This window comes from Anas platyrhynchos, chromosome 2 (genome assembly GCF_047663525.1).
Source record: "Anas platyrhynchos isolate ZD024472 breed Pekin duck chromosome 2, IASCAAS_PekinDuck_T2T, whole genome shotgun sequence".
Lineage (NCBI taxonomy): Eukaryota > Metazoa > Chordata > Aves > Anseriformes > Anatidae > Anas > Anas platyrhynchos.
This window is the reverse complement of record NC_092588.1, coordinates 79081616-79107170: the sequence shown is the minus strand read 5'-3', so window position 1 is coordinate 79107170 and position 25555 is coordinate 79081616. Positions and strand designations below refer to the sequence as shown.

Genomic DNA, 25555 nt, shown 5'->3' with positions numbered 1-25555 from the left:
AAAATTTATCTCCTGAACAGATATTATGACCATGTAATTCCTGAGAACAGCCAGCGTAATGCGTGGAAGAGACAACAGTCTGATTTTTGGTTTATTGCAGAATTCTCTCAGAATCCTTTTTAATATTCTTCTTTAGTCTTTTTCTTTCTTGTCACAAGTAAGATCAGTGCTGTTTTGTTTCACATGAGGTATAACAAAGACATTTTCTGGCAAGTGAACACTGTGTCTTAGTGACAAGAGTCCAATTTGGTCTCAGTTTCTTTGGTAAATTCTCTAGGGAAATCTTGTAAGTTAACCAGGCAGAAGTGTGCTACAAGAAGTTGGTTTTCATGTCTGCAAAGGGACTTTATCAGCCAAGTTGGTAGGCTAGAGAAGAAACAAACACTTAGCATAAAACTACATGCTTAAAGCTGATCTCTCATTCTACTGCACTCTTCTACCACCTCCACAAAATCCTGTCTGAACATCACCTGAGGCAGCAAGCCCCAAGCTTCACTTTCTGTTCTTTTATAGAGATCGTGGCAGCCAACTCCCCTTCTTACCAGATACTGGCAAGGATAGCAAATAATGCTTGACATGGCTAAATAGTGTTATACCATCTAAGTTGGCCAATACTCTTAAAATGATGGGCTTCTTGTAAAATTCCCTGATGCTGCAGAAATGGTGTCACCGTCGAGTTACTCAAAACTTTGTTCCCAATTCTGGGAATGGCAAAGGTAGAACATGGGATGTGCTATCAAGCTAAAGATCTACTGGTATGTTAGTCCTGAAAAATAACTTAAAACTGTCAGGTCTTGCCTCACCCCTGAAAGCTTTGGAAACAAGATGCTGGAATGATACTGTTGGGATGAAATCTTACAACTGATTAACCATTCAGGGCAAGACAACATAGTGCAGGTACTTCAGTCCATCCTAGATTACTACTTATTGAGACTGAAGCAACAAGGAGATGTAAATGGGGAGTGTGTAGGGACGGTGTGCAAAAAAGCTTTAAGGATTTCAGAGTATAGCTCCCCTTGAAGAGGCTTTCAATGATACTGAGTAATTTTTGACCATGCACACTAATGATCCATAAAAAAATAATAATAATACACAAAACTCCAATTATTTGGGTATGTAGAGGTCCTGCCATCCAATCATGTAATATGGAAATCCTGTTCTGACAGACTTTGGAGATGAATAAAGACAAACAGGCCTCTTTTTATTGTTTATTACTTTTTAGATACAGGAAATTAATACCTCAATAAAAGAGGGTACGTGTTCAGCGTTTCATCAGGAGAATAAATGTGTATTATAAGCCCCATTTCCAAGAGCTCGCTCGCTCCAGGAAGGGTCATTTACAAACAAGCGCTTCCACAGGTAGGAAAGCTGATGGGGGCCAGTTTTGCACAGCTTTATTTCTCTGGTGCCTGGATGCTCCCGTGCCTGATACGGAAGAGTTTAGATCTGGAGCTTCCTTCCGCAGCCGTGAGGCACTCACTGGCGCTTCTCTAAATGTAATTCTCTACATATAACGCGCCCAGCCCTTCCTGCAGCGAAAGCTGAGGTTTTGTGGTGGCATATATGTGGCTGCCTAGTCTCACGAGATACGGAATTGTAGATTACTGACTGAAAAATTAGGGAGGCGGATAGAATAAAACGCTAAAAAAAAACACTTCCTCAGAGCGGCGGACACCGCTCCTCCACACCACAGGGGGCGCTGTGACGCGACCCCCCCCCAATAGGCACGACACGCGGTCAGGAAGCCAGCCCCTCCTCCGCTGGGTCCCTTTAAGGAAGCGCTGCTGGCCGCTGATTGGCTGCGGGGCCGAGCGGGGCGGGGCGAGGCGAGAGTTGGGGGGGGGGGGACAGCGGGGCGCGCTCCCGCGGCTGCTACTCCCTCTCTCCTTCCCCCCCCCGTGCACGGGAGCGCGCCTGGCGGGGCTGCACCTGCGGGCGGGGCGGGGCGGGGCGGGGCGGGGCGGGGCGGGAGCCGCGAAATGGCGGCGGGGAGGCGGGCGAGCTGGTAGCCCCGGCCGGTAGCCACAGCCCATGTGCAGGACTGCGCCTCCCCCGGGCTGCCCCTGCTCCTTTCCCTCGGCGATCAGGCATGGCACGGGCAGGAGAGGAGGGGTGCGGCAGGAAGGTGGCTCTCATCACCGGCATCACCGGGCAGGTAGGGGTGGGCTATGGGGAGATGCAGCCAGCCTGCGGGATGAATTGAATGGGTTTGGGGTGTGCTGTGCTGCAACGGGGTGAGGGGGGTCCCTGCGGATCTTGCGGCTGTGTTTCCTAGGGAATCGTCAGCACAGGTGAGTGCTGAGCTCTATCAGAAGGCAGCTGCACCTGCTGGAGGCAGTGCAAGGGGCTGGGGGAGCCCCTCCAGCTGGAGCTGCCAGCGTGGTGCTGCAGGGCAGCCTGCCTCCTGGGCTGTGCCTTTGCTCCCCATCACCTGTCCCAGGCCATCCTTGCAGTCAGCATCGCCTTTCCTCCCAGGATGCATGATGCAAACAGCTCCTGAGGCTGCTTGTTTTGCCTTCCTGCAGGTCCGTCACAGTCCCTGCTTAATTTTTGGTTGGGTTAATCATAGGGTGCGCTCGGTGGCGTGAAAATGAAAGTGTTTGCCTTGCAGCATCTCCCGCTCTGTGAAAAAGGATGCGCCAGTGGTGGGCTTTAACCTTGGGAGACCTGCAGGAGTGTTCGTGCACAGCATCTGCAGCTCTCACTGCCATCAGGCAGCCTGGGTGTTTGGTTGGGCTGTGTGTCCACGCGGAGCCTGACACTACTGCATCTTTGCTGCCAAGTGGGTGCTAAATGAAAGTTGCCCTGGACTTCCTTAATCAACCTTACTTTGCAACATAGATGCTGCCCACTATGTGGAAAGACAGCTCTGCTTGCACACTATTTCTTAGAACATGCTGAGTGACTTTTGCTTGTAGGATGTATCTTTTGTGATGGGTAGAACCTGTTAAGTAGGTAACACGGGACAGCAAGCATTGTTACTTGTCTTAGAATCAGTGGATCAGCTTTCTTTCCCTTATGGTTTGTGTTTAACCAATGACACATTCATACGTGGAAGAACTTCTTCCCCTTCAGTGGTGACTTTTCCTGTAATGCTTGAAGATCCATCAGTGGGGTACTGGCGTGAATTGTTTGGCCTGTGGATAAGTGCATGTGAAAACAAGCGTGTTAATCCTTTACTCTGCAATGATGTTAGTCAATGCTTATGTCTTTTGTAATGGACCTGACCTTTGAGGGAATAAATCAAGTGACAGTACAGTGTCATAGCAGTTTTTGTCTCTTATCAAAAAGAACCTGGGCTGTGCTTTGAATTTTCATCAGCTGTTTTTGTTTTAGCTTGTTATACCTGTTCTCACGTGTTCTTGAAACATATCTTAGAGTCACTTTTTCTGATAGGTTAGTGACTGTCTGCCAAGAGCAGGTTAAGAAATCCTACCAAATGGCTGTTTGACAAGGAGATACAACTGAGTCTGAGAAAGAAAAAAAAAAAAAAAAGGGTAACCTGTATACACTAACATTTTTACTTGATGATTGTTTTTAGCAAGAGCACAGACAGAGCTTTCCAAACGACTACTTAAATGAGTAGTCTTCTGATTCATTGACAGAAGTTATGTTTCTCTTATTAAAAAGTAAGAGGCCTCTAGCCATAGTGGTATTATCTTTTAGCGCAGTGTTCTGTGTGCTACCTTTCCTTATTTTCAGTGCAGCTCTTCCATCTTAGTTTAACCTTTGTCAGGCGTATTTTTTCAGTGTTGAAACATGCAGGGATTCAAAGCTAGTAAAGGCCTGGAATACCTAAAAGTTAGCCAAAGAAGTTGGGTGCCTTAGTGATGAGACTGCCAGCTCTTGGCCTAGGATGAAAGCTTTATGCTGAGAGCAACCTCTTTCTGGGTCCTATAGTTTCTCATTATTTTTTTTTTCTCATTATTTATTTTCCTTGCCCTTTTTCTTACCTGTCATTATTTACGCTTAATGACTTTTTTGTTTGGAGAGGCCTTATCCGGAAACAGGAGATTTGGATTCTGTTTCTTCCTTATCTGAGAATGGGCAAAGTTGTGTGCCCTACCTTCCGGGAGAATGTTTTTAAGCTTAATTATCATGCGTAAAATGCACAGACACATGAAAGTGGAAACGAGCTCAGGCTTTGTCTTTTCTAGACTGTCACTTTAATTACTGGGCTAAACGGAGTTGGTCTCTCTCTGCATTCTTGCTTGGAATTGGAACTCTTTCAGGGTGCAGAAATAAAGGCCTGGATCCCTTCAGGCTGAGGAAAGCACAGAACAGCATTGGATAGTAAACTAATCTTATTCAAACTAGGGCCCTTCTGCTGCAGGATTCTTTTTCTTTTGAAAAGTGAGTTGGCACAGTTGTGTTATGTAAGGAGCCCGGCTTTTGTTTGCGTGTGGCCAGTGTGCTCCGAGACTGTTTGCTGAACCAAGGCCCCATGGAGCCTGGTTCCTGGAACAAGGGTAGGTGGGAGATAATACTGAGCCAAGCGGACCGTGACAGTTCTAGGCGAATGTAGAGTTTCTCTTTTGTGTTAAGAGGTCGAATGAAGTGCTGCTTGAACTGCAGTGGCACCTCCTGAGTCAAGACGATGCCACAGTGGGCATACTTTGAGATCAAATGCCTCATTACGTTTCTGAGAACTTCCAAGTAGTTGTGAATATCTTAATTATCCTTCTCTTCACCTGAAAAAAGAGGAGATTTTCATCCTGTTATGATGAAGAAGGAACTGAGTCCAGGTATGACTGTATTTTCACGATACAGGAATTGTCCTGTGGTGCAGCCTTTAATTGAAGTATGCCATGGAGACATGGCATAGCTGCATCTTATGAGTTACTCCCTTCTAATGGGACTCACAAGGCTTTGGAGGATGCCAGAAGAAAGTGGGCTATCTGCACATTTTCCTCTGTATAGTCAATGGAAGCTTATGTCATATGCTTCCTTACCTGCACCAGTCCATTAAAAATGGTTCATGCAGCTTACTTCCTTCATCTTGTACCTAAAGGAAGTACAGGCTCTGCAGGGTTCAATGCCTAACTGATAGGAAGGAGGTTGTGACTTTGCTCCAGATAGCAAAAGGAGTTTGTCATGTGCCTGCTTACCTGCGCCAGTTGGTTAAAAACTCATCATGAGGATAACAGGATGAAGGAAGTACCTAAAAGAAGTACTGGTGCTGCAGGGTTCAATGTGTAACTGATAGGAAGGAGGCTGTGACCTCTAGCCAGATAGCAAAAGGAGGTTGCAACATGGGTGGTAAAGCCATAAGTGAAAACCAATGCCATAGCTGGCACCAGAATTCCTGATCATGCAAGAGCTGGACCATAGTCTCTGTGAAATTATAGTATATAAACGAATCTCTATAAATCCTGCATTTACCAGTGGGGTTGGGGTGAAATCGGTGTCATTCTACCACTTGCATTACTGATAAAAGACTCTAGTGTGTAACCAGTGGTGTCATATACTCCCATTGCAGCATTGAGATTTCCCTTATCTCCCTTCTCAGACCACAGCAGTGGGGCAAACTGCAGTTTGCTGTTTTGCTAGTGACCTCTGGTCTGAGTAACTGCTGTATTTGGATGGATAAAGTGCTTCTGAAGTTTCATGTAGATATTGGTCTGCTGGTAAGTTACTTCTGAGTGATGTTTAGCACTTTTCATTTAAGGAAAAAAATAATTTTGTTGAAACGCATGCCTCTTGTGTGTATTAAAATGTTTTTTTTAACAACCTGTTATTTTTTTTAGATTTAGATTTTTTTTTGAAGAGCTATTATGAAGAACCACTATATGAAAATGAGATTTTTGTGAATCAAATAGCAGCTTAACTAACATTTACTACTGAATATCCAGATCTTTACCTCCTGTCTTGTTTCTTGTTTGGGGAAGCTGCTGAAGCAGTGCTTTCTGACAGCTTTGTTTTCTAGGCACTATGACTAAATATCTGTTGCAGTTGCATTTAAATAACTCTGGGAAGTCTGACTGCACAGCAATCAGTCTGATTGTCTTTCTGTATACTGATGCTTGTAAGAATACTTAGATGTTTAATTTCTTGGAGAAATACCAAAAAATATTCTGGCCGAATCCAACAACTGGGTTATATTGATGTTTCTTTTTTTCCCCACTTCTGTCACTGGATTGTGAGCTGTGAATAGTGTCTATCTTGTATCTGGTGCTATCCTGCTTTACCTGGAGAGATGGTAAGATAAGAGTTTGTAGACCAATAGGATGATCATCTAACTCATAAAGCTAAGTTATGAATCACAGAATCATTTAGGCTGGAAGAGACCTCCAAGATCACCTCGTCCAGCCTCTGACCTAACACAGTCCTCCACTACCATATCACTAAGCTCTAAATCCAAAGGTCTTTTAAAGACCTCCAGGGATGGTGACTCAACCACTTCCCTGGGCAGCCCTTTCCAATGCCTAACAACCCTCTCAGTAAAGAAGTTCTTAATACCCAACCTAAACCTCCCCTGGTGCAACTTAAGCCCATTCCCCCTTATCCTGTCACCAGGCATGTGGGAGAATAGGCCAACCCCCACCTCACTACAGCCTCCTTTGAGGTATCTGTAGAGAGCGATAAGGTCGCTGCTGAGCCTCTTCTTCTCCAGGCTGAACAAGCCCAGCTCCCTCAGCTGCTCCTCATAAGCCTTGTTCTCCAGACCCCTCACCAGCTTCGTTGCCCTTCTCTGGACTTGCTCAAGCACCTCCATGTCCTTCCTGTAGTGAGGAGCCCAAAACTGAACACAGTACTCGAGGTGTGGCCTCACCAGAGCCGAGTACAGGGGGACGATCACTTCCCTAGCCCTGCTGGCCACACTGCTTCTGATCCAAGCCAGGATGCCTCTTGGCCACCTGAGCACGCTGCTGGCCCATATTCAGCTGACTATCAACCAATACTCCCATGTCTTTCTATGCCAGGCAGCTTCCTAACCACTCATCTCCCAGCCTGTAGCTCTGCTTGGGGTTGTTGTGCCCCAGGTGCAGGACCCGGCACTTGGCCTTGTTGAACTTCATGCAGTTGGCCTCAGCCCATCGGTGCAGCCTATCCAGATCCTCCTGCAGAGCCTTCCTGCCCTTGAGCAGGTTGATACACGCACCTAAGCTGGTGTCATCTGCAAACTTACTGTGGGTGCACTCAATGCCGTCATCCAGATCATTGATAAAGGCCCTAGGACTGGGCCCTGGGGGACTCCACTAGTGACCAGCCTCCAACTGGATTTAACTCCATTCACCATGACTCTTTGGGTCCGGCTGTCCACCCAGTTTTGATGAAGTAATACACTAGAACTCATGTCAATACGAGGCCAGAGGCTTTCGCAAATTGTAGACAGTGAAATCAGTTATGCTTCTGCTTTGTAAATGAGAGCTCATATAGTAGCCCTACTAGCAACAGCTTCTATGCAGGTGCCTTCATTTCTGTCAAATTCACCTGCTGTTTGGCAAAGAAATAGCAGGCTGGATCTCACTGAAACTGCATAGGCTACATGTAAAGCTATGGATAAGCAGTTCTGCCTCTTCATTAATACAGGCATTGTCTGGGTTGAAACTAGGTGCCCTTTATTTCAGCGGCTGTCTTTGAATAGCCAAGAGTTGTCTTGAGTGAGGCTTTCAGATGTGCTGAGCATCCTTATCTTAGTTTGAGGCTGCAGAGAAGGAGGAACAGTAATTTCGGCTCAAATTGAAATATAAATTGATCTTGAGACAGATGCTTGTGTGTGTGCTTGTATTTTAAATGGTGAGAGTGGTCAAGCCTTGAAACAGATGGCCTAGAGAGGATGTCTATCTTGGTCTATCCATGGAGGTATCCAAAATGAAACTGGATATGGCCCTGAGCAACCTGCTCTAGCTCATCCTGGCTTGTTCATGGATCTAGGACTGTGTGATCTAGAGGTCTGTTCTTTCTGATATCAGCTTAAGTGATTGAGTAAAACCACCATAGTATCAGAAGCTGAACAACCACAATCAGACAAGGAGGTGGTGTAAGTGCCTAGTTAAGTTTTGCAGCACGTGAATAATGGCTGTCGGGTGAAACCCAAGCTTACCTAAACTATAATTCCAGGTCTTTCGTTTTACGGAGTATAAAGTATTGCCATCATGTTTCACCCAGAACTCTAGAGAAAATAGTCTTGGAAAATGTCAGAGTGAAACAGGAGGCTAGAATACTATCTGAAAGCACAGGCCCTAATTTAGAAAATATGCCATAATTTCTTTCTCTCAGCTCTTCCTTTGAAGGGAGGAGAACTACCAGTTGCTCTAATTCACTTAATGCATTGACTTGTTATCTAAGGCAATTACCAATTAAATGGTCTTCTGCTTTACTACCTTTCAGCTGTTTCATGCTCCACAACTCTATGCGGACTGGCAGGACTTTTATCTTCTCCAAGAGCTGAGAATCCAGACCATGCTGTCTGTGCCTGCTCAGAGGAGCCCAGCTGTATACCATTACCTGCAAAAATGCATAATGCAGTTGTGGGGGGGGGGGTGTTTGAGCACAGGTGAGCTACAACACATTCATGAAGTGTTGCTGATACAAGGTTAGTCCATATGCTTGTCTTGAGGTGTTAACTTCCTTTTTTTTTTCTTTCCATCCTTGCGCAACTTTGCTCAGTGTTTATGGCTGCTAAAAAGTCTATTCTCAGGCTGATTACTGGAAAGGGAAGTCATGGTAAAGCAGCACAGATAACAGGTGTTGACTCAAGGATCAGTGGAGGCAATCCAGTTCCTTGTGCTTGAACAAGATGCCCACAGGATGTGGGCTGTAAAACATTGTCAACAGCAAGTGAATTATAAGATACTGCATACAGTGATATGTACCTGGTATAAAAGTAGATAAACTTTCTGGAGTGTGTTCAGTACTTTACAGTGTTAAAGTATGTTCTAACAGTGCGAAGGTATGAGAAAGATAGAGGCATAGTACCCAATCTGTGTTCGGGAAGCTGACTTGTGCTAAGCAAGCATGCTAAGTAAAGCATGAAGGTTCATGATGTGGATAGCCATGGGGAGCTATTGCCACTGCTGCCCAGATTGACAAGGGGAGCAGTGTATCCCATTACCAGCAGCATATGAATTTCTTAGTTTTGTTGTTCATTGCATTTTTTAAAATGAAGACTGGTGACCATCAGAGTAAACAGTTCCTGTATTTCTGTATTCTCTAAAATGTTACGGTTTGAGCATCTTTCTCTCAATATACCTACAGCCAATCCAAACTGAAGAGATAATTCCCTTCTTCCTGTGATATAATGCTCTCTCACTAAGCTTTGGTCTTGTTTCTCCTCTAATTGCCTCTTTCACATTATTTTAGCTGTTGAGTTTTGTGCAGAAGGGAGTCTATTTCCTAGAAAACAGGTAGCTATGCAGGAGGGCAAGGAAAATGGAGTACTGCCTGCTGCGGTGGACTGTGTGAAGAACAGAAAGGTTACTGCTCTGATTCCTGTAATCCAAGAAAGCTGCATAAAAGTTTTTTCAGTGCAGTTATGATACTGGTGTTCATCCTAGTGTTAATTCTGTTTTCCAGATCTTATTTCCGTGAGGAGTGCCGCGACTGAGTCTGAGTTTCCTTGTGCTTACCTGTGCTTTTATTTATTTGGTACAATGTTCTGTTGGTGAGGCATGAAATACTTTCTCTCTTGACAAATTCTCACACCTTTATCCCAGCTTCTTTAGGCATTTGAGTCTGGACTTGAATCCTGATTAAGTTATTTGTTCTTACAAACTTGTCAGCTCTGCTTCCCTTTTTTTGCTGGTGCATTATAGCTCAGGCTTGTTTTAAAAAGTGTCATTCCTTTGAACCAGAAGGTGAACAATGGTGTGAGAGAAAGTCGATGTAATGGTAGGTGTCTTAACTTTCTCTCACAGGTGCATGTTATCTTGCTCTAAATCTCTTCTTGCTAATTTGCTTTTTAGCCAAATGAGCAAAATAAAAGCTTTTTCTTATTGTTTCTCACGTTCTGTCATATAAATTCTCTTCTTCAGTACCTCAGTCAAGGAATTCCTTTGGGTTCTGTATGTGTGAGCCCATTCTGTCTAAAATACTCAACAAAGGAAAGCTATGGGAAGATGAGGTGAAAGAGTGGAATTCTCTCCTATCTGCCTTCTGTTATTAGAAAGTTCCTACTGTGCTTTTTTTTTTTTTTGTTGTTTCTAGGGTGTGCACAGTTTTCACAATCTAAATCCGTAATGAAGCCTGACAAACAACTTGATGTAAGCTGTATTGTCTCATCACCTATGCCTTTTATGTGTCCTTAAGCAATTAAACTTCTTCACATGCAATATAAATGTTGTAACAGCTTCTGTTTGTTCACATGTGCACACAAGTAGTATACCCAAGTCAGGCTTTCTTTAAGAGTTTTTTGTCCACTTTTTTAAGACATCAAAAAAAAGAATGGGAAACAGTTTTGCTTTGCAACTTGAATGTGATCTGACAGGAAGCAAATTGTCTAAGGATGTGTCCGACTTCTATCTGGTTGGAATCTGTTCAGGTTCTGCTGAATAGCATTTCTCACTACCAGGTGACAACTCAGTTGCGTTGAGTAATGGTGCAACTTGCATCAGACAGTCACATTGGTCACATAAAAGTTGATGTTATCACACCAGCTTTGTACTGATGATCAGTAAAATACAGTGATCCAACAAGTATGTCAGCTACAAAAATAACTTGCCTTGGGTGTGGGATGCTGTGGATCTTTGTTTTTTGGAAAGTTTCCTAGAAGATAAACTAGTTGGTGCTATGATTACTATAATTGAACACATTTGAAATAATAGGAAGAAAATATGCTTGCTCTGGAAAAAGCTGACTCTTAAATGTGGTAAGATAGTTACCTTTCTATGAAAGCTTTCTGGTTTTAGCTGTCATTTGACCCAGTTATTGCTGCTTGAGAATTCCTCTCTATGGGGAATTCCTATGGTCTGTCATAAAATTTTGTCTGTTTGCAGGGGGGAATTGTCTTTTTGAAAGTCTATTCAGGTGCTTTGGCTGTAATGAAAAGATACTGTGTCTCTGCTTCGTATCTGACACCTGCATAACTGTTAAAGACCTGCCTCTCAGCTTTCTCATCGTTCACTTTAGAGGAGATATCCTTTTGTATGTGATGTACATAATGCTCAATCTGTAAACTTCCACCTTTCAGGATGGTGCAAAAGCATGTGGCTGAGAGATGCACTGCCAGGTCTACTGTCTGTTCTTCTGTTCTTGTGTATTTGAAGGTATTTTGAGGTGGTATGTCACCAAACTGTATGGGAAGCCCTAAAAACATACAGTCAAAACAAACAAACCAAAAACCACAAAAAGCAAAGTCCCCCCCAAACCAAACCAAAACAAAAAACTAGCAACTTGAAAATAGGAGATTCCTACTCAGACTAAATGTATGGACCTATGCCAGAAGTAGCTTGAACATATTTCCCACTCATGAAATGGTAAATGAGCCTTTCCTAAGGTGTATAGAACAATATGTACGTGTAGAAGAGAAGAAAGCCCCAAATCAGGCAAGGAGTGCTTCTGACTGTTCCTATATAGGCACACTGTTAATGACTTTTGTTTCTAGTCTGATACATTGCAATCCCTTCTGACTGCTCCTCTAGTCCCTCTCTGTAAGTGGCTGGTGCTATTCTGGATCCGGGACACACCACCGGGATGTTTAGGCTGCTACTTGTCAAAATGCAGGCATCCTATGGTAGGAAGTAGGTGTGCCTCTTTTTCTAAACACTTCATGCATGTGGGATCTCCTCAGATGCATTAGGTGTGTCAGGCTTCATCAGTGATGCCAGTGGTGATCCATAACATCATTTTAGTTTCAATTTCCTTTTTTAGAAGGGTGAACAGCTATTTTTTTCTGGTATACTTGCTACTTTTGTGATACAGTTCTCTAAAAGCGTAAACACTGATGTGGAGAAGGCTGTTTTTTCAGATGCTGAAATTTCTGGCAAAGTTTTCTGGATTTCGTACAGCTAAATAATTGTGGTTTTCATGTCAGTGTAATTTTTCCCATGATTATATGGTAGTCGTCTGTCAAAATATTGATGCCAAAACTTAGCATGCTGTTTGCTTCTGAAATGAGAATATCATTACAACTCTATAGGATGTGCGGTATAAAAGGGGGACACACATCTTCATTCAGATTTGCATACAGAAGTCTATATTCTTTCGTCTTATAGATGGTGTGCCCATGCCAGTAGCTTTGTGAGATGTGTTTCATGGGAATGCTTAAGAAGACATGGCCAAGAAGCCTTTACTGAAGCTGAACTGGCTGTTCCTGATCAAATGTTGTTCAGCTGAGCCCCAAGCCTGGTCTGCACTGGTGGAACTTGGCAATCTCTATTGCTTACAAATTGATATTTTTTTATCGTGTCCTCACCTCCTCCCACTATGCTTGCAGTGATACTGGAGAGAGAAAGAGCAGTTTCGGAATGACTGGCCTTTAAACAGCTTCAGAGGCTCTGCTGTTATAGATCTGCAGACTCAGTAGCACCTGTCCTTTCATTACTGAAGCTGAAATAGTTGCAGAACTCTTCTTGAAGATGAGAAGGCAAGGAAGTCACAAAGACTAAGAGCTAAACTTCAGTTTATGCCCTTTCCAGCCCATTTTAGGGGAGTAGTCATACTCATAGCTGTTCCTGCATCTGTGGCTATGTGGTTTTGCTTCATGTATTTGATTTCTGTTTAATGCTTATCAGCTCATTGTAGGAAATTTAAGAAGTTTATGTTCCCATATTCTTATTGCAGCCTTTTCTATTATGAAACAGTGCAACTGTTTCAATCCTTTTTTCATTTTGAAACTTAAGGAAACTTACGATTAGAATGAGAAAGTAAGACTCCTATTTCATTCTTTAATAATGAAAAATAGGTGAAAAAAATCCTATCTAATATTTGCTGCGCTTTTATTAATATTCTTGTACTTTTGCAGAATGTCATGGTGTAAAAAAACACCATTGCAGAAACATTATGGTATGATTCTTTAATTTAGGAAGGGTGGATAGAATTTCAAATTGTTACACTGTCTATTGTGCTGCTTTTTAAACAGTATGAAAAACTGGACTTTCTTTAAATTGGGAGGTAACACTTAAATGGGAAGATGCTGACTGCTTATTCCTCTTGCAGTCCAGTTCAGCTTTGCCACATGCATGCTGACAGTCCTTATCACCACACCACCTTATCAACAGCTATCTGTTACCTTCATCAGTTAAAGGGAAGCATAACACGGACTTGGCAAATAGAAAGCATCCAGAGCCTTTACAGTACTAAAATTCCCTGAGCAATAACATTGTATTTGTAGTAACACTGTATTTATTTTGATAAAACTGAAAACTGTAAAGTAATGGTTTAATTTATTGCTGATACATAAATATTTTTCTTAACATGGTGTCTAAAGAGTGAAATGTGAGGGAGTCCACATGCATTTGAAATAATAGACAACCTCCCAGTCATTAAACGTTGTAGCTGGCATTTGCAGAGGTGGACGTACAGCTTACTTTTGACACCAGTTAAGTAGGCTGAGTTTCTGTTGGAAATACTTCGTGTGATTTACAGAAATGCAATGGTGAACTTGCACTAATTAATTGAAGCTGTTTCATTTCCTTCTTCATACGAGCTTGTGTTACTAGTGGATGGATTCCGTCACTTCAAGTGGGAACCTCCTTGCTCATGTGTCTATATCTCAGCAAGTTTCTAGGCTTAGGTGGGTGAGAGTTATCTAGCTGATTAAGTTCAGAGTGCAGGCTTGTTTGATCAAGTGCATGTTCCTACCTCAGGATAAAAAGAGTTGTGCTGTAACTTGTGTTGGCTACACGGATGTTTGCTCTGCTGACTGAAAGGTGCTCAGGGTGACCACCTGGTGGTACTTATGCATAGATTGCCCCACGTAGCACTTCGTTCTGTAATGAGGAAGCATTTATTTTATTTGAAGCAATCTATAGGATAGGCAAATGTGAGTTTGACTTGTAGTCTCTTTCCTTGTAGTAAGGAGAGCTTACGTTACCTGGCCTCATTGATGTCTCATGTTACTCTATCATGTGTACTGTAACTTTCATCTTAAACCATGTGCATAGCCAAAAATATAATGGTTTTGCTTCCAAAACCCTCTGGAGAATTCAGGCATTTCTGTCTATTGGTTTACTGAGGCTGTGGCATTTCAATGTAAGCTCAAGTCTGTCCATATTCCCCTCATAAAATGTTCCTATAACTACTTACAAATATTGGCATCTACCATATGGCCTGTGTGTGTTGAAGGACAGGATGGGGCCGATTTATAGCCCTAGATGGTAGGAAAAGGGAAAGGGTGGCCAAAAATCAATTAGAGATTCCTCCTGAAGGAAGTACAAGCCCACCTCCTTCAGGAAGGTCTAAAATCTTTTGAGTGATTCAGTATGCTGAGCAAAATAATACTGGCTTGATCCTGACTAGTTCTTGAGTTTCAATGACAGTGGTTTTGATGGATTTCTAATTGCTCTCATTAAAAGGATTTGATCTTATAGGAGTGTAATTGGCTAATTATCAACACTTGCCTCTCAATATGGCTTAGAGAAAGGCTAAAGATTTTTAGTTCAGAAAGTTTTTATTTAGTTCAGTATTTTGTACCTTCAGCTTTCCCTCTAGTGTGTCTTGGACTCTGAGGGACAGATGGATGAGAGAGAGGCTTGTAAGTCTATGGAATGAAGTGCATTGCCTTTAAATCTTCCTAGTTCCCTGTCTTCCTCTGAGAAGAAGCTTCATTTTAATATGGGAAAAGGGAAGAGATATACAAAAGACCTGGAGGAAAAGCTACTCTATTGTTCTTACCTTTACAGTAAGACTGTACTGTCTTTAGCATTATGTAGTTAAGTCTAAAACATAGCTCTAGTATGTGTTTATGTACAATGAGAGGCAGGTAGGAAATCACATTATTAAAATTCAGTGTTTAATTAAGTAAATTGCCATATTACTGAACATAGCTAAGACATTACTGCTTTTCCTCACAGTTAGTGGTGCTAACCTTCTAAGGCAGTATTTAATGTTCATCATAATTAAACTTGGCTATTAAGTAGAATAAAATCCCAAATTCTTGTAATATGCCTGATGCATCTAATTATACTAGGAGAAAGCCTTTATGGAGTCTAGTTTCATTCTGTTGTGAATTTCTCAGGACCTTTTTATTTAAAAGAAGGTGCTCTTTCATTGTAGAATCTCTTCAGCAATATATCCCTGATGGGGTTAATTGAAAAGCTCCATTTTTTCATTCCTGTGTACAACAGACAAGTCCAGTGGCAGCTTGAGTGGTGCTTTTGACTTAGCACAGGACTAGTCACTCAGTGCTTACTACTTACACATTTCCTTGCTTGAAGAATCTCGAGTGATGTCTTAAAAATAAATGTTATTGCTATTCTGCGTTAAAGCACACAGTGTCCAATTTACAAAGATCTATAGCTGTGAATTCTGTATTAGCACACGGTTTCTTTGGTATGCCTCTAATTCTTGAGGTACATATGCCAAAATAGGAAATCACACATTCTTATTTCCCCACTTCTTGCACTCCACCATGTTTGCTTTGCAGTATTTACCAAACTGCCTTTTAAGGTATAGTCTGTTTGGCAATGATTATATCCAAAAACGGCTTGCAAATTTTGGATCTTATTATCCAGAGATTATGTATTAAAATTGACTCTTGCATTTTTACCCAGTGAAAACAGAAATGTTGCTCCCCATGGATAGAGGCGTAATATGCTTGGTTCTACCGAAGGCAGTTTTCACAGCTGGGTGTTAAAGTCATGAAAATCAAACTGCTGACACAACCTGAATCATAGTGCCACAAGTAGCACTTCTTTGTTTTTGTGTGACAGTTTCATTGGTGCTATTAATAGTTGGCTCCTTACAGGTGTTCACGTATAATAACTCTTAGAAGACAACACTTGGTAAGTTTTCAAATGAATCATGTTAATTCCAGGATTATTTTTTGCAGAGAGGCCTTCTGACTCTTTCTTCCTTTTGAGGTTTTTAGTCATAAAAATCCATATGTTGAAAATCTTCGTTACTTTTAATTCTTGAAGTGCAGCTTTCTGGTAGGGAAAAGTAGAAAACCTGGCTTGCTTGTGATAATGGGCAGCCTCACTTGATCTGATGTTTCCATTGTCAGTCTCCTTGGAAAAATGCTGATTTCTCTAGTTTTACTGGTGTGCCATTGATACTCAGTTGGCAGGAGATCTTGAGAGTTAGCTACAGTATTACCAGAACTGAGGGAACAGCAGATCTGAGGGAAAAAGCCTATGTTTCTAACACCAGCAAGGGAAAGTGAATACAGTAGTAAAGATTTTTCTCAGCTATTGCTGGGTGTATATGCTGACAATGTCATGCGCTTTTAACAGAATGGATGACTGAATGCAAAAGCAGAGTTCCTGTTGCAAGGCTTTCTATTGCTCCCTCTTGGTTCTGGTTTATGTAGTGGTGTTGGGAGAACAAAGGAGTGACTGTGTACGGAACTTGAATTTGGAATAATTTAGGTGGCTATAGTCATTCCTCAGACAGCTTGGTGAAATGCTCTCTATAAAACAAACTAGAAAACTGTGCCTACTCCTCTGGTTATCAATGAGCCTGAATTGAAATTAATTGAGCATTGGTGCATTGCCTCTTTCAGGTAGTGCTGATTAATGCAATAATGCACAGTTATCCTGACCTCTGGAGAAACTGAAGTAAGTTACTTGTTTGAGAACTGAGCAACTTTCTGTGTGGCTTCTGGCACCTATAAAGCAAACAAATCTTTGTTCAACTCTCGTTATAACCTCCTTGGGACTGCTGTTGAAACATGGCTAGCAGAAGTGGTATGGTACCAATACATTTCCTTTTCTCCTCAGTCTGTGCCTGAGCTTGCTGACATCTGTAAAACACATGTGAGGCTTATTTGCGAATGATAATGCTTTACTATGGATTTCAAAGATGTGTTGGATACTGTAGCATGCATGGGTATATAGTTGCACCTTTAAACAGTTTGGGTAATGAATTATTTGAACTCCATCTAGCTGAAAGTTGTTAGATTTTTAAGAGACTTTATAGGAGGAATGGCTTAATTAGCATGGAGACCAGACTTGCAGAATTAACACTCTTAGCATACTGCCATCTTTGTTAATACATGTAGCCACACTTAGTTCATTAATTATATGGAAAAAGGCTGACTAATTCAATGGAAAAATGATGTTGGGGAGGGAACAAGAGAAAGAGAAGGAAAAACTGTAAAGGTGAAGTTTCTGGTCTTGCTGCCTTCCAGTTCACTTTGTTCTGATGGCTCTAGCAACATTACTGCTGCCTAGCCGAGCAAAGACCAACTCCTCTTCTGTCAAGAGACAGAAGACTGAAATTTAAAGATGTGATGATCCATTTCAATGGGAGAGTAAAACTCTACTTCAGAGATTTTATTTTTTCAAGCAAGCTTGCTCCTGAGTTTAAATAAATGAATTTCTTTGCCTAAACCATAAGGGGGGGGGGGGGAGAGGAAGGAGCATGAATAAACTTACTAGTCCTGAAATACTGGTTAAAGGTGAAAAATGACAGGTTGCTTGAAGGTATCGGTGGTTGTTTAAACAAATTCTGACTTGATTCTTGATTTCTTGATTATTTAGTTGATTTGGTTGTCATTCTCAGTACTTCAACTGTACCTGATTTTTCTTTAAGCTTTTACCTTTCAGCTATTTCCTGTGAATTCCTCATGACAAGATACAAACACTAGATGAAAAGTTCAGTGATTAATATTATTGGTTTAGGTAAGTAACGGGACCTTACATAGACAGAAGGTGCTTCAGGTATCTGAAGCATTATCAAGGAGTGCTGCTCCAGGGAGGTGGTGGAGTCACCATCCCTGGAAGTCTTCAAAAGACGTTTAGATGTAGAACTTAGGGATATGGTTTAGTGGGTACTGTTAGTGTTAGGTTAGAGGTTGGACTCGATGATCTTGAGGTCTCTTCCAACCTAGAGCTTCTGTGATTCTGGACATCTGTGAAAGGTGTTCAGGCCTCTTGGGAGCAAAACTCGAACAGGACTAAGTCAGCTCTATACTTTCTCTATTATTTAAAACTGCTGTCAAACACGTTGAAGTCTGAGATGGGCATAGAAATTTTTGTCTGCTTTGCCTGATCCTTGTGATTAGTGAAGAAAGTGTGTGCGTGTGTGGCGATATGAGCAAGGAGATCAATTGTTGTTGAGATGGAGGAAAGCAGAATGGTTTAGGGAAATGAAGAAAGCCCGAGCTCAAAATCTGAAAACAGCACTGTTCTGAACAGAACATGGTGCTGCTTCCCTCTGTTCCCTGAATGGATGATCAGGATGCTTGTGACCTAGAAAATCCCATAAAGGCTGTTCTGATGGGTAGAATTTAATTTCTGTGCTGGTGTTGCCTCCACTCGTGTGTGGTGATTTTTCTCTGCTACGTGGACACTTAATGGAGACGTATACCCTGACAGACTGACCCTACAGTAGTAGTTCTCCCCCTCCCATCCCAGCTGCAGCATGTGGGGCTGTGCAGCAGTGGCAGAGGAAAGCTCTCCATCTAGAGGGAGAGACAGAGACTGAGTGCCTGTAGTCACCAGAGCAAGGCTGGCTGACGTGGTGGGAGATCTGCACTTTCTCCAAGGGAAAGAGTGGCATGGTGGTTTACTACTAAAAGAGAATCAAGTAGCTATCAACTTGTTTATTAGTTGATTTCATTCACCAAAAACCAAAGCCCCGGTCAGTGAGCAATGATGATATATGCTTGGAAAGGAATTGTTTGCTCAGTGATTTTTGTTCGCTCCTTGATTTGAGAGCAGGCTTCTAAAGAGCAGCTGTGCTCCTTGCTCTAGCTGAAGGCAGTACTCTGATAAATGCATTTCCCAACGTGCTCTCTGGATGCATGGCTGTGCCTGCAGAATGGTGTTGGTCATGCCTAAACCTGAGATTTTTATCATAGGTGGAAGGGCGCATGTGTAAGCAGTAAGAAATTGTCTTTCTGGTATCTTAACTTTCTCCACTTTATTCTTGGGTCTCTTTTTCCCATTGGCTCTTTTGTATTTTGAGCTTTCTTACATGACCATTAGCTGCCCACCTCCTGTGCTGTTGATTTTAGATTATTAGGAAAATCCCTCACAGAACTGCTGTCACTGGCAGCTACAGCTGCCGCTGTTTTTCCCCCCACCCTTTTCAAGCTTTCAAACTGATGGTTGACTTTAGAGCTGATGTCAGCACCTTAATTTCCCAAATTTGAGTGGGAAGGGAGAAAAATTCCTCAATGAGCAGTGTTCTGTCCAGATACAGAATTATGAAACATGCGTCTTCCTAAACAGTGTTTCACTGTGTCACAGCTGGCGTGCTGTGCTGTGATGTAGTGCTGGGTAATGAGCAAAGTAATTCATGGTACTTCTATCTGTCCTTCTCAGGGACTTGAGAAATTGCCAGTTTGTTCCCAGACTTAAGTTTTTCATATGCCTGAAAAAAGCCACAAAGTTGGCAAACAACAGCTTTATTCTTTTTTTACTTGGGACTTAGTGTTGTCCAGATGTGTAGAGATTTACATACTTCTTCCACGCAGAAGAAACTGTAGAACTGTTGCATCAAAAGGTAACTTCAGGAGGTGCTAATATTTTTATCCAATCAAAATTATCTTGAAAGACTATTTAAAGTCAGTTTCTGAATATTTCCTTTGAAAACTTTATGCATAAGCTTGTTCATTGGGATACAAAATAAGTTGCTGCAGAAGGAATGTATTGCTTTGGCTTAGTGGCAGCCTTTTTTAAGAATCTTGGATGCTGATGAAGAATACAAGTATGTGTTTCTGTTTTTTGGCAAAAAGTATATTCGCTTTGGTTCCTGCGGAAAATATATGTTAAAGATTCTTGTTCTGTTGTCTTGACAAAGATCTTGGTTTCATTCCTTGTTTTTTTGAGAAGGAAGTCAACTTTAATAGGAATAGGATGGAATCCTTGTGTTTTTACACATGTTTGGGAATGTTTTTACTTAAGCATTTATTTCAAGTTTTGTAGTAGCAACATATATACTTTCAGATTTCTTATAACCTGAGCTGGTTTTCTGTTCCAGTGTCAGTGAGAAAGCTTTGCTTATGGGTAACTGGCAGGACAATCAAGGATAGGGAAAACAAGGTAAAGTAGTACTTCGTCTACTTCATAGGCTTGCAGAAACTTCCTCCTGAAAACCAGTGTTTTGCCGCCTTTGTCTCTTGCCAGGTTTCTCTGGTTGATCCTAAAATTTCCTACAGCCATCTGTTCCATAACTTTTCAGTCCAAATGAGCCAACTGTAATGAAAAATCAAGTGTGAGAAGGAGGGAGGAAGTTTTAAAGGGTTGCATGATCTTACCACTTTGGGGTAGGGTCAGTAGTTTGGAGCACGGTCTCAAATTCTTTTTTGAGATAAGGGCTTTTGTCTCTGGACTATGCTAATAAAATCTTTTGAAAATGACTCTTGGAGTCAAATAGGGACTTCATGGTGTTGCCTGTCCGACTTCTGAGGTTTTTCTTCATGCTGGCCATGTTCCAGTCCTTACAGCTTTTTCTTTCGCTAGACTCAGCATCCCTGTGGGCTTGTGAAGTATTTTCCAGACTGTTGTATCTGAGGTTTGATGGGGCTTTTCTTCTTCAGTGAGCTAGGATGAGGCTGCGAAACCAGAAAGAAATCTGACAGTACCTCTCCTTTGCTTTGTGTTCTAGGTGGTTTGGATCAAGAGGCAGAAGAACCGTGCTGTAATCCTAAGTGAGGACTGTTAGGAGTGGGTCGGCATTGTACAGGAGAAGAGAAACAGGGACTGGAAGCTTTGAAATAGACCTGAGGCAGGGGTTATCTGCTGAAGTGGCTGATTGAAATCGTGCTGGACAAGAAGCTTGGCACTGTGTGCTGGTGAAACGGAGCAGGGGCAGTCAGGAGATGTGGGGCAGTACGGCTGATTTGGGCTGAGCAATGGGGCTGCAGCAAGAGTTTGGGAAAGGGATGGATGGTGTCAGAGGTGGGTGAAGGGCTTTTAAGGGGAAACTGGGAACGGGCACGTGAAGGAAGTAAACCTGGGAGACTGGGAACAGGTTTGGAGCCGGGGAGCATCCTGCATCTGAGATTTAGGTAAGCAGTAAGAGGGGGGCCTGTACAGGGAGGAAGCTGTGAGGGTAAGGCCTTGAGGAGTCTTGTAGAGGGAAGTCAGATCAGCAAACTGATAAAAAGCTAGCAGAGAGAAAGATCAGCTCAACAATCCAGTGAAAACCTGACTTGCCTTTTAGTCACGTGCCTTCTTGCATGGGATGCAGAAGGAGAGCAGAGGGCAGCCCTTTTGTGTCAAGTGTGGCTCTATGTTGAGGTTTTTGAACCTCAGTCAACAGAAGTTAATAGATTCCACATGTTTTGTTTTGTTTTGTTTTTTTTTTGAAGATGCTTAATACACTAAGAGCAAGGTTCCTTTAGCTGTTGCTTTGGCATGTTCAGAATCTTAACAAGTTTGGAGTGTCCCTGAAGATCTCACCTACTGCCTTTGGAAAATGAGGAAGGCATCATTAATGACTGTCCAAGTCTTACATGTGATGTGTCCAGCATAGAAATGCCGTGGTAGAGATGAGGACTCCTTGTTGGAAAGGATGTGATATTTCCCTGCATTTCACACCCAGGTCCTTCGCATCCTGTGCTTCAGTTTCCCTACGTTCCTGTAGGAGGAAAACAGTTGAGCAAAACTACAGCCATTTTTACTGAAGTGTTTTAAAACATTTTGTCCTTAAATACAAACTTCCTACAACACTTATTGCAATGTAATCTGTTCCCTTAATTTATCCTCGGGCTCTTTATACAGTATGCCTTTTAAATCTGTTGTCCAGTGCTAAATAGCACAATAGATGGTCCTTTTATTTGTTTTCACTGCCTGTTTTGCTGCTGTTGATCCGAGGTGCCAGAGCATGAGATATCAGTAGAGCTGTGGATATTGGTGAGGGAGATGGGGCAGCACTTTGCTCTTGACCTACCATGATTGACTGCAGCTATTCAATGCTCAGTTTTGACCCTAGTTAAAAATGTTGCAATCAAAGCTGCCTGGGACAGGCTGTTCATAGGACTCCTTGATTTCTGGGTAACAGCTCTTGATATCTTTTAATTGCTGAAAACAATGACTGCTATTTCTATGCTTGAAAAAGAAACAGGCGTTGTTTGTCACAGCTGAAGTACGCAAGCTCTGTAAATGCCACATGCTATGATGATAACCTTCTGTTTTGTGTCAATGTATTATGCCAAACATGGTCTTTGTGCTGCAGTACAATGACAGTCTTATGTTTTGGGGCTCTTAGTAGGGACCTTCTCAGTTTTTAACAGAAATGTGAAGGAAATACTGGATTTCTCCCACGTACATTGTGTGTGCTACTGTTCCTGTGGGTCTTCTGTTAATATTTTTCAACTTGGAGAATACAAAATCAACTATTGCATATTGTCAACATGGAGCATAGTCTTTGGTTTAAATGTAATTCAATTTGGAAGTGACCCTTGAGAAATAAAGTATTTGCTGAACAGGCAATCGGGTGCTATTCTTCAAAGTTGTTTGTACAAAATTAAAAAAACATTCTGTGCAAAATAACAGACCTCTGTACTGTGTTTAATGGGCTGCGGCATCTCATGTGGTGTGTGGGCCAGATTTGGTTCTCTAACTTCTGTCCGTCCCATTCCTCTGTGAGAGAAGGAAACATGGAAGAACCAGGTCAGAGGGTGAAGCAGCAGGAACACTGCACGGGTGCTGGAACTGCTGTACTTGGGACTGATCATGGATGAGCAGCTCAGCAGGAGCTCTTTAGGAAGAAGTGTGAGCAATGTAATTAGTAGAAAGATGCTGCAATTCCTTTTCTTTATCTGTTTCCAGAGGTTGAGGACCTTTTCTGTCTGCCTGCAGCTGAGCTAGAAAGGAAAGAAAGGGAAAGAGGAAGGAAAGACTTTCTCAATAAGGTGGATATTGAATCCAGCTGAGGCTCTTTCCCTCAGCTTGCTGGTTCCTTTGTTCTTCTTTCTGTCAGCAATGAGGCAGGCATTTAATGTGTCTTGGTGCATGTGCTTTCCTCTCATTCATTTTCTGAGGAATAAACATAGCTTCTGGCAAACTTTTCTTTAAGATGCCTGGAGAGCTCTAGTCAGAGAAGCAGTCCTGATTTTTGAGGATGATCTGAAAAGCTCTTTCTCCCTTGAATGTTGTCATCTGGTATCTCTTTCCCGTGGGGTTGTAGGACACAGTGGTGTTGGATTAAAGAGATGATGATCTGCTCCAGTGCACTGAAGAGACAAATGTCCGCTGCAAAAGCTTGTCAAAAAAACTTTCCTTGTCAGAAGTGTATGTGTTGCTCTATTTTGGCTACTCACTCAATGGAAAGTGAGAGGCTGGGGGAGGTGCAGACCTTGGTGTCCTTATTGGTGATACCAACATCTGTTTCAAGTGGCAACTTGTCAGCTTAGCGATAAAATGAAGTCTTATTTTATAGATTAAATTTGGTATATATGGTTGGTTATTTCACCATTAGTGTGGAGATGGAGGCTGAGGTTTGAGCCCTTCTCTATGATAGTTGCAGATCGACAAAAGTGCACCAGAGATCTCGTACACTAATCAGAATGATGTCAGTCAAAAGCTTTGTTTTAAGTGCAGACTTTAGCCACAAATACTTAAGAGCTCTGAACTGCTACAGGCATTTCTACACTAAATGAAATGAGGTGTGTGTATAGGTGTCTAATCAGTTCTGATGGTGTTCAGAAACTGCCTGTAGATTTATAATGTTGAATCAAGTGACTGCAGTATGTTGGATGTGAATAAGACTTTGTTTAACCGCAGAAAAGACCTTCACTCTAAATCTTGATTCTCAATTTGAGATTGAAAACTCTCCACTAAACTAAAACTTCAACAGCCCGTTCATAGGTAATGATCTCAGTACTTTAACTGTAATTAAAAGATGACATCTTAAAATCCCAAACTTCTGTTTATAAAAATATTTTTCACTTTTAGTAGGAATTGAACCTCTGTGTATTTAGGTTCATAGCAAACTTATTTTGTACAAACAGAGCTTAATGTGAAGGCTTTCTTAATTTTAGCCTGAAGTGATTCTTATACATGCAGTGCACAATCAGTGACTTGTGTGTTAGTGCTCCCTCAACAATACTTATTCTTTCTATGAATGCTAGCAGATTTCATCACAGGATTTCTCTCAGAAGCAACAACCTTTTAACTGCATTTTCACGCAGTTCATGGGTTAAAAGGGAGTAAGAGCATTACAGAGATGAAATGTTGAGTGTTTTTTAAAGTCATTTCTTCAGGTTAATGAAAAACTGACTCTTCAGTTTCTAACTTGAAAAACTAACAACTTTCAGCATTAAATATGTTCAAGGTAGTGTGGTAACCTGTACTAGGTATGTGGTGCTCCAGCCATGAGAACTTGCAGAGCTGTATATTCAGTAAATTAACGTTGAGGGAGAGTTTATATCGTTAACAAAGAAATAAGAGTTTTTACTAAAAAACACACAAACGCAAACTTTTAACCTTCTCTGGACTTCTCCACCAGCTGTTATTTAAACTCATGTGCTCCTGCCTCATTAGGCTGCGCAGCTGAGACTACTGTACTAGCCGGAAACCAGGGCATTTATGATTGAGTTCCTGTTATTGACTTGCTCTAGAGAAATGCCAAATTCCACTAGACATAGTACAGTAGGGCCACTGTGGGAGACTTGTGCAAATGCTGCTTTGACATTTTCAGACCGGGATTTTTATTTTTCTATTTCCAGGGTTATTTTCTTTACTTTTTTTTTTTCCAAGATTTGTAAGTCTTGCAAGCAAAAGTGACCAACATTAAACAATTTGTTAGCTGACCTGGGTAAATGAAACTAGAAAAGCATCAGCAAATCTTTTTGTAATTATTTGAGCTCTCATCTTTTTCATACTTTAACACTTAATGAATGTTTCAGATAAATGACTTATTGAGGGGTTTTTGAAACACTGATTTAAAAACTGATCTGCAGTGTAATCAAAACAATAGAAATGTGAAGTAAGTTTGCTACAGCTTTGTTACGTTTATTATGCAGTAATCATTTAATCTGTACTTATTATACAGTAATCTGTATTTATTATATAGTAATCATTTAAACTGTAGCTGTAATCGTTTAAACTTTCACCCTTTCACCCATTCATGAATGGGTGAAAGTTTAAAGTACACTTAATTTTTCAAGACAATCTGTGGCTTTCCAGAAAGTGGTGAAGGCTTCCTTCATTTTAATACTTCTCCCACAATGTAGCATTAATTCTAGCTTAATGTACTTTTTTCCTTTATCATGTGTTATGTAGCTCATTATGCACGGTGTTCAGTTTTTTCCTTTGAGTGCTATGCTGAAATCCCTTAGAACTGAATTTGTTCCTGAATGATTTAAATGTTTCTTTCCTTCAAAGCTTTTCCATGTGAAAATAACTTAGTTGTAGTGGACAACGGTTCCTATTATGGGGCAAAAGTAGCTTTGTTTATGGATTTACTTTCTTACAAATAAACATGTACAGATCTTGTTCTGTCTGTACTCTTTCTCCTGATGTGAATGGTAGATGTCTTAGGGAAATCAGAATCTCTGTTC

General features: G+C 41.6%; 1 protein-coding gene across 1 annotated transcript in view; it reads left to right on the top strand.

Annotated features, from left to right (window-relative positions):
• The first annotated feature begins 1919 nt into the window (after positions 1 to 1919).
• The window catches only part of GMDS (GDP-mannose 4,6-dehydratase), a 404838-nt gene continuing 381202 nt past the window's right edge, over positions 1920 to 25555 (top strand). Inside the window, exon 1 of the mRNA XM_027451691.3 lies at positions 1920 to 2155. Coding sequence (XP_027307492.1) covers positions 2090 to 2155 — 66 coding nt within the window. The 5' untranslated portion in view covers positions 1920 to 2089. The remainder of the gene's footprint in view (positions 2156 to 25555) is intronic.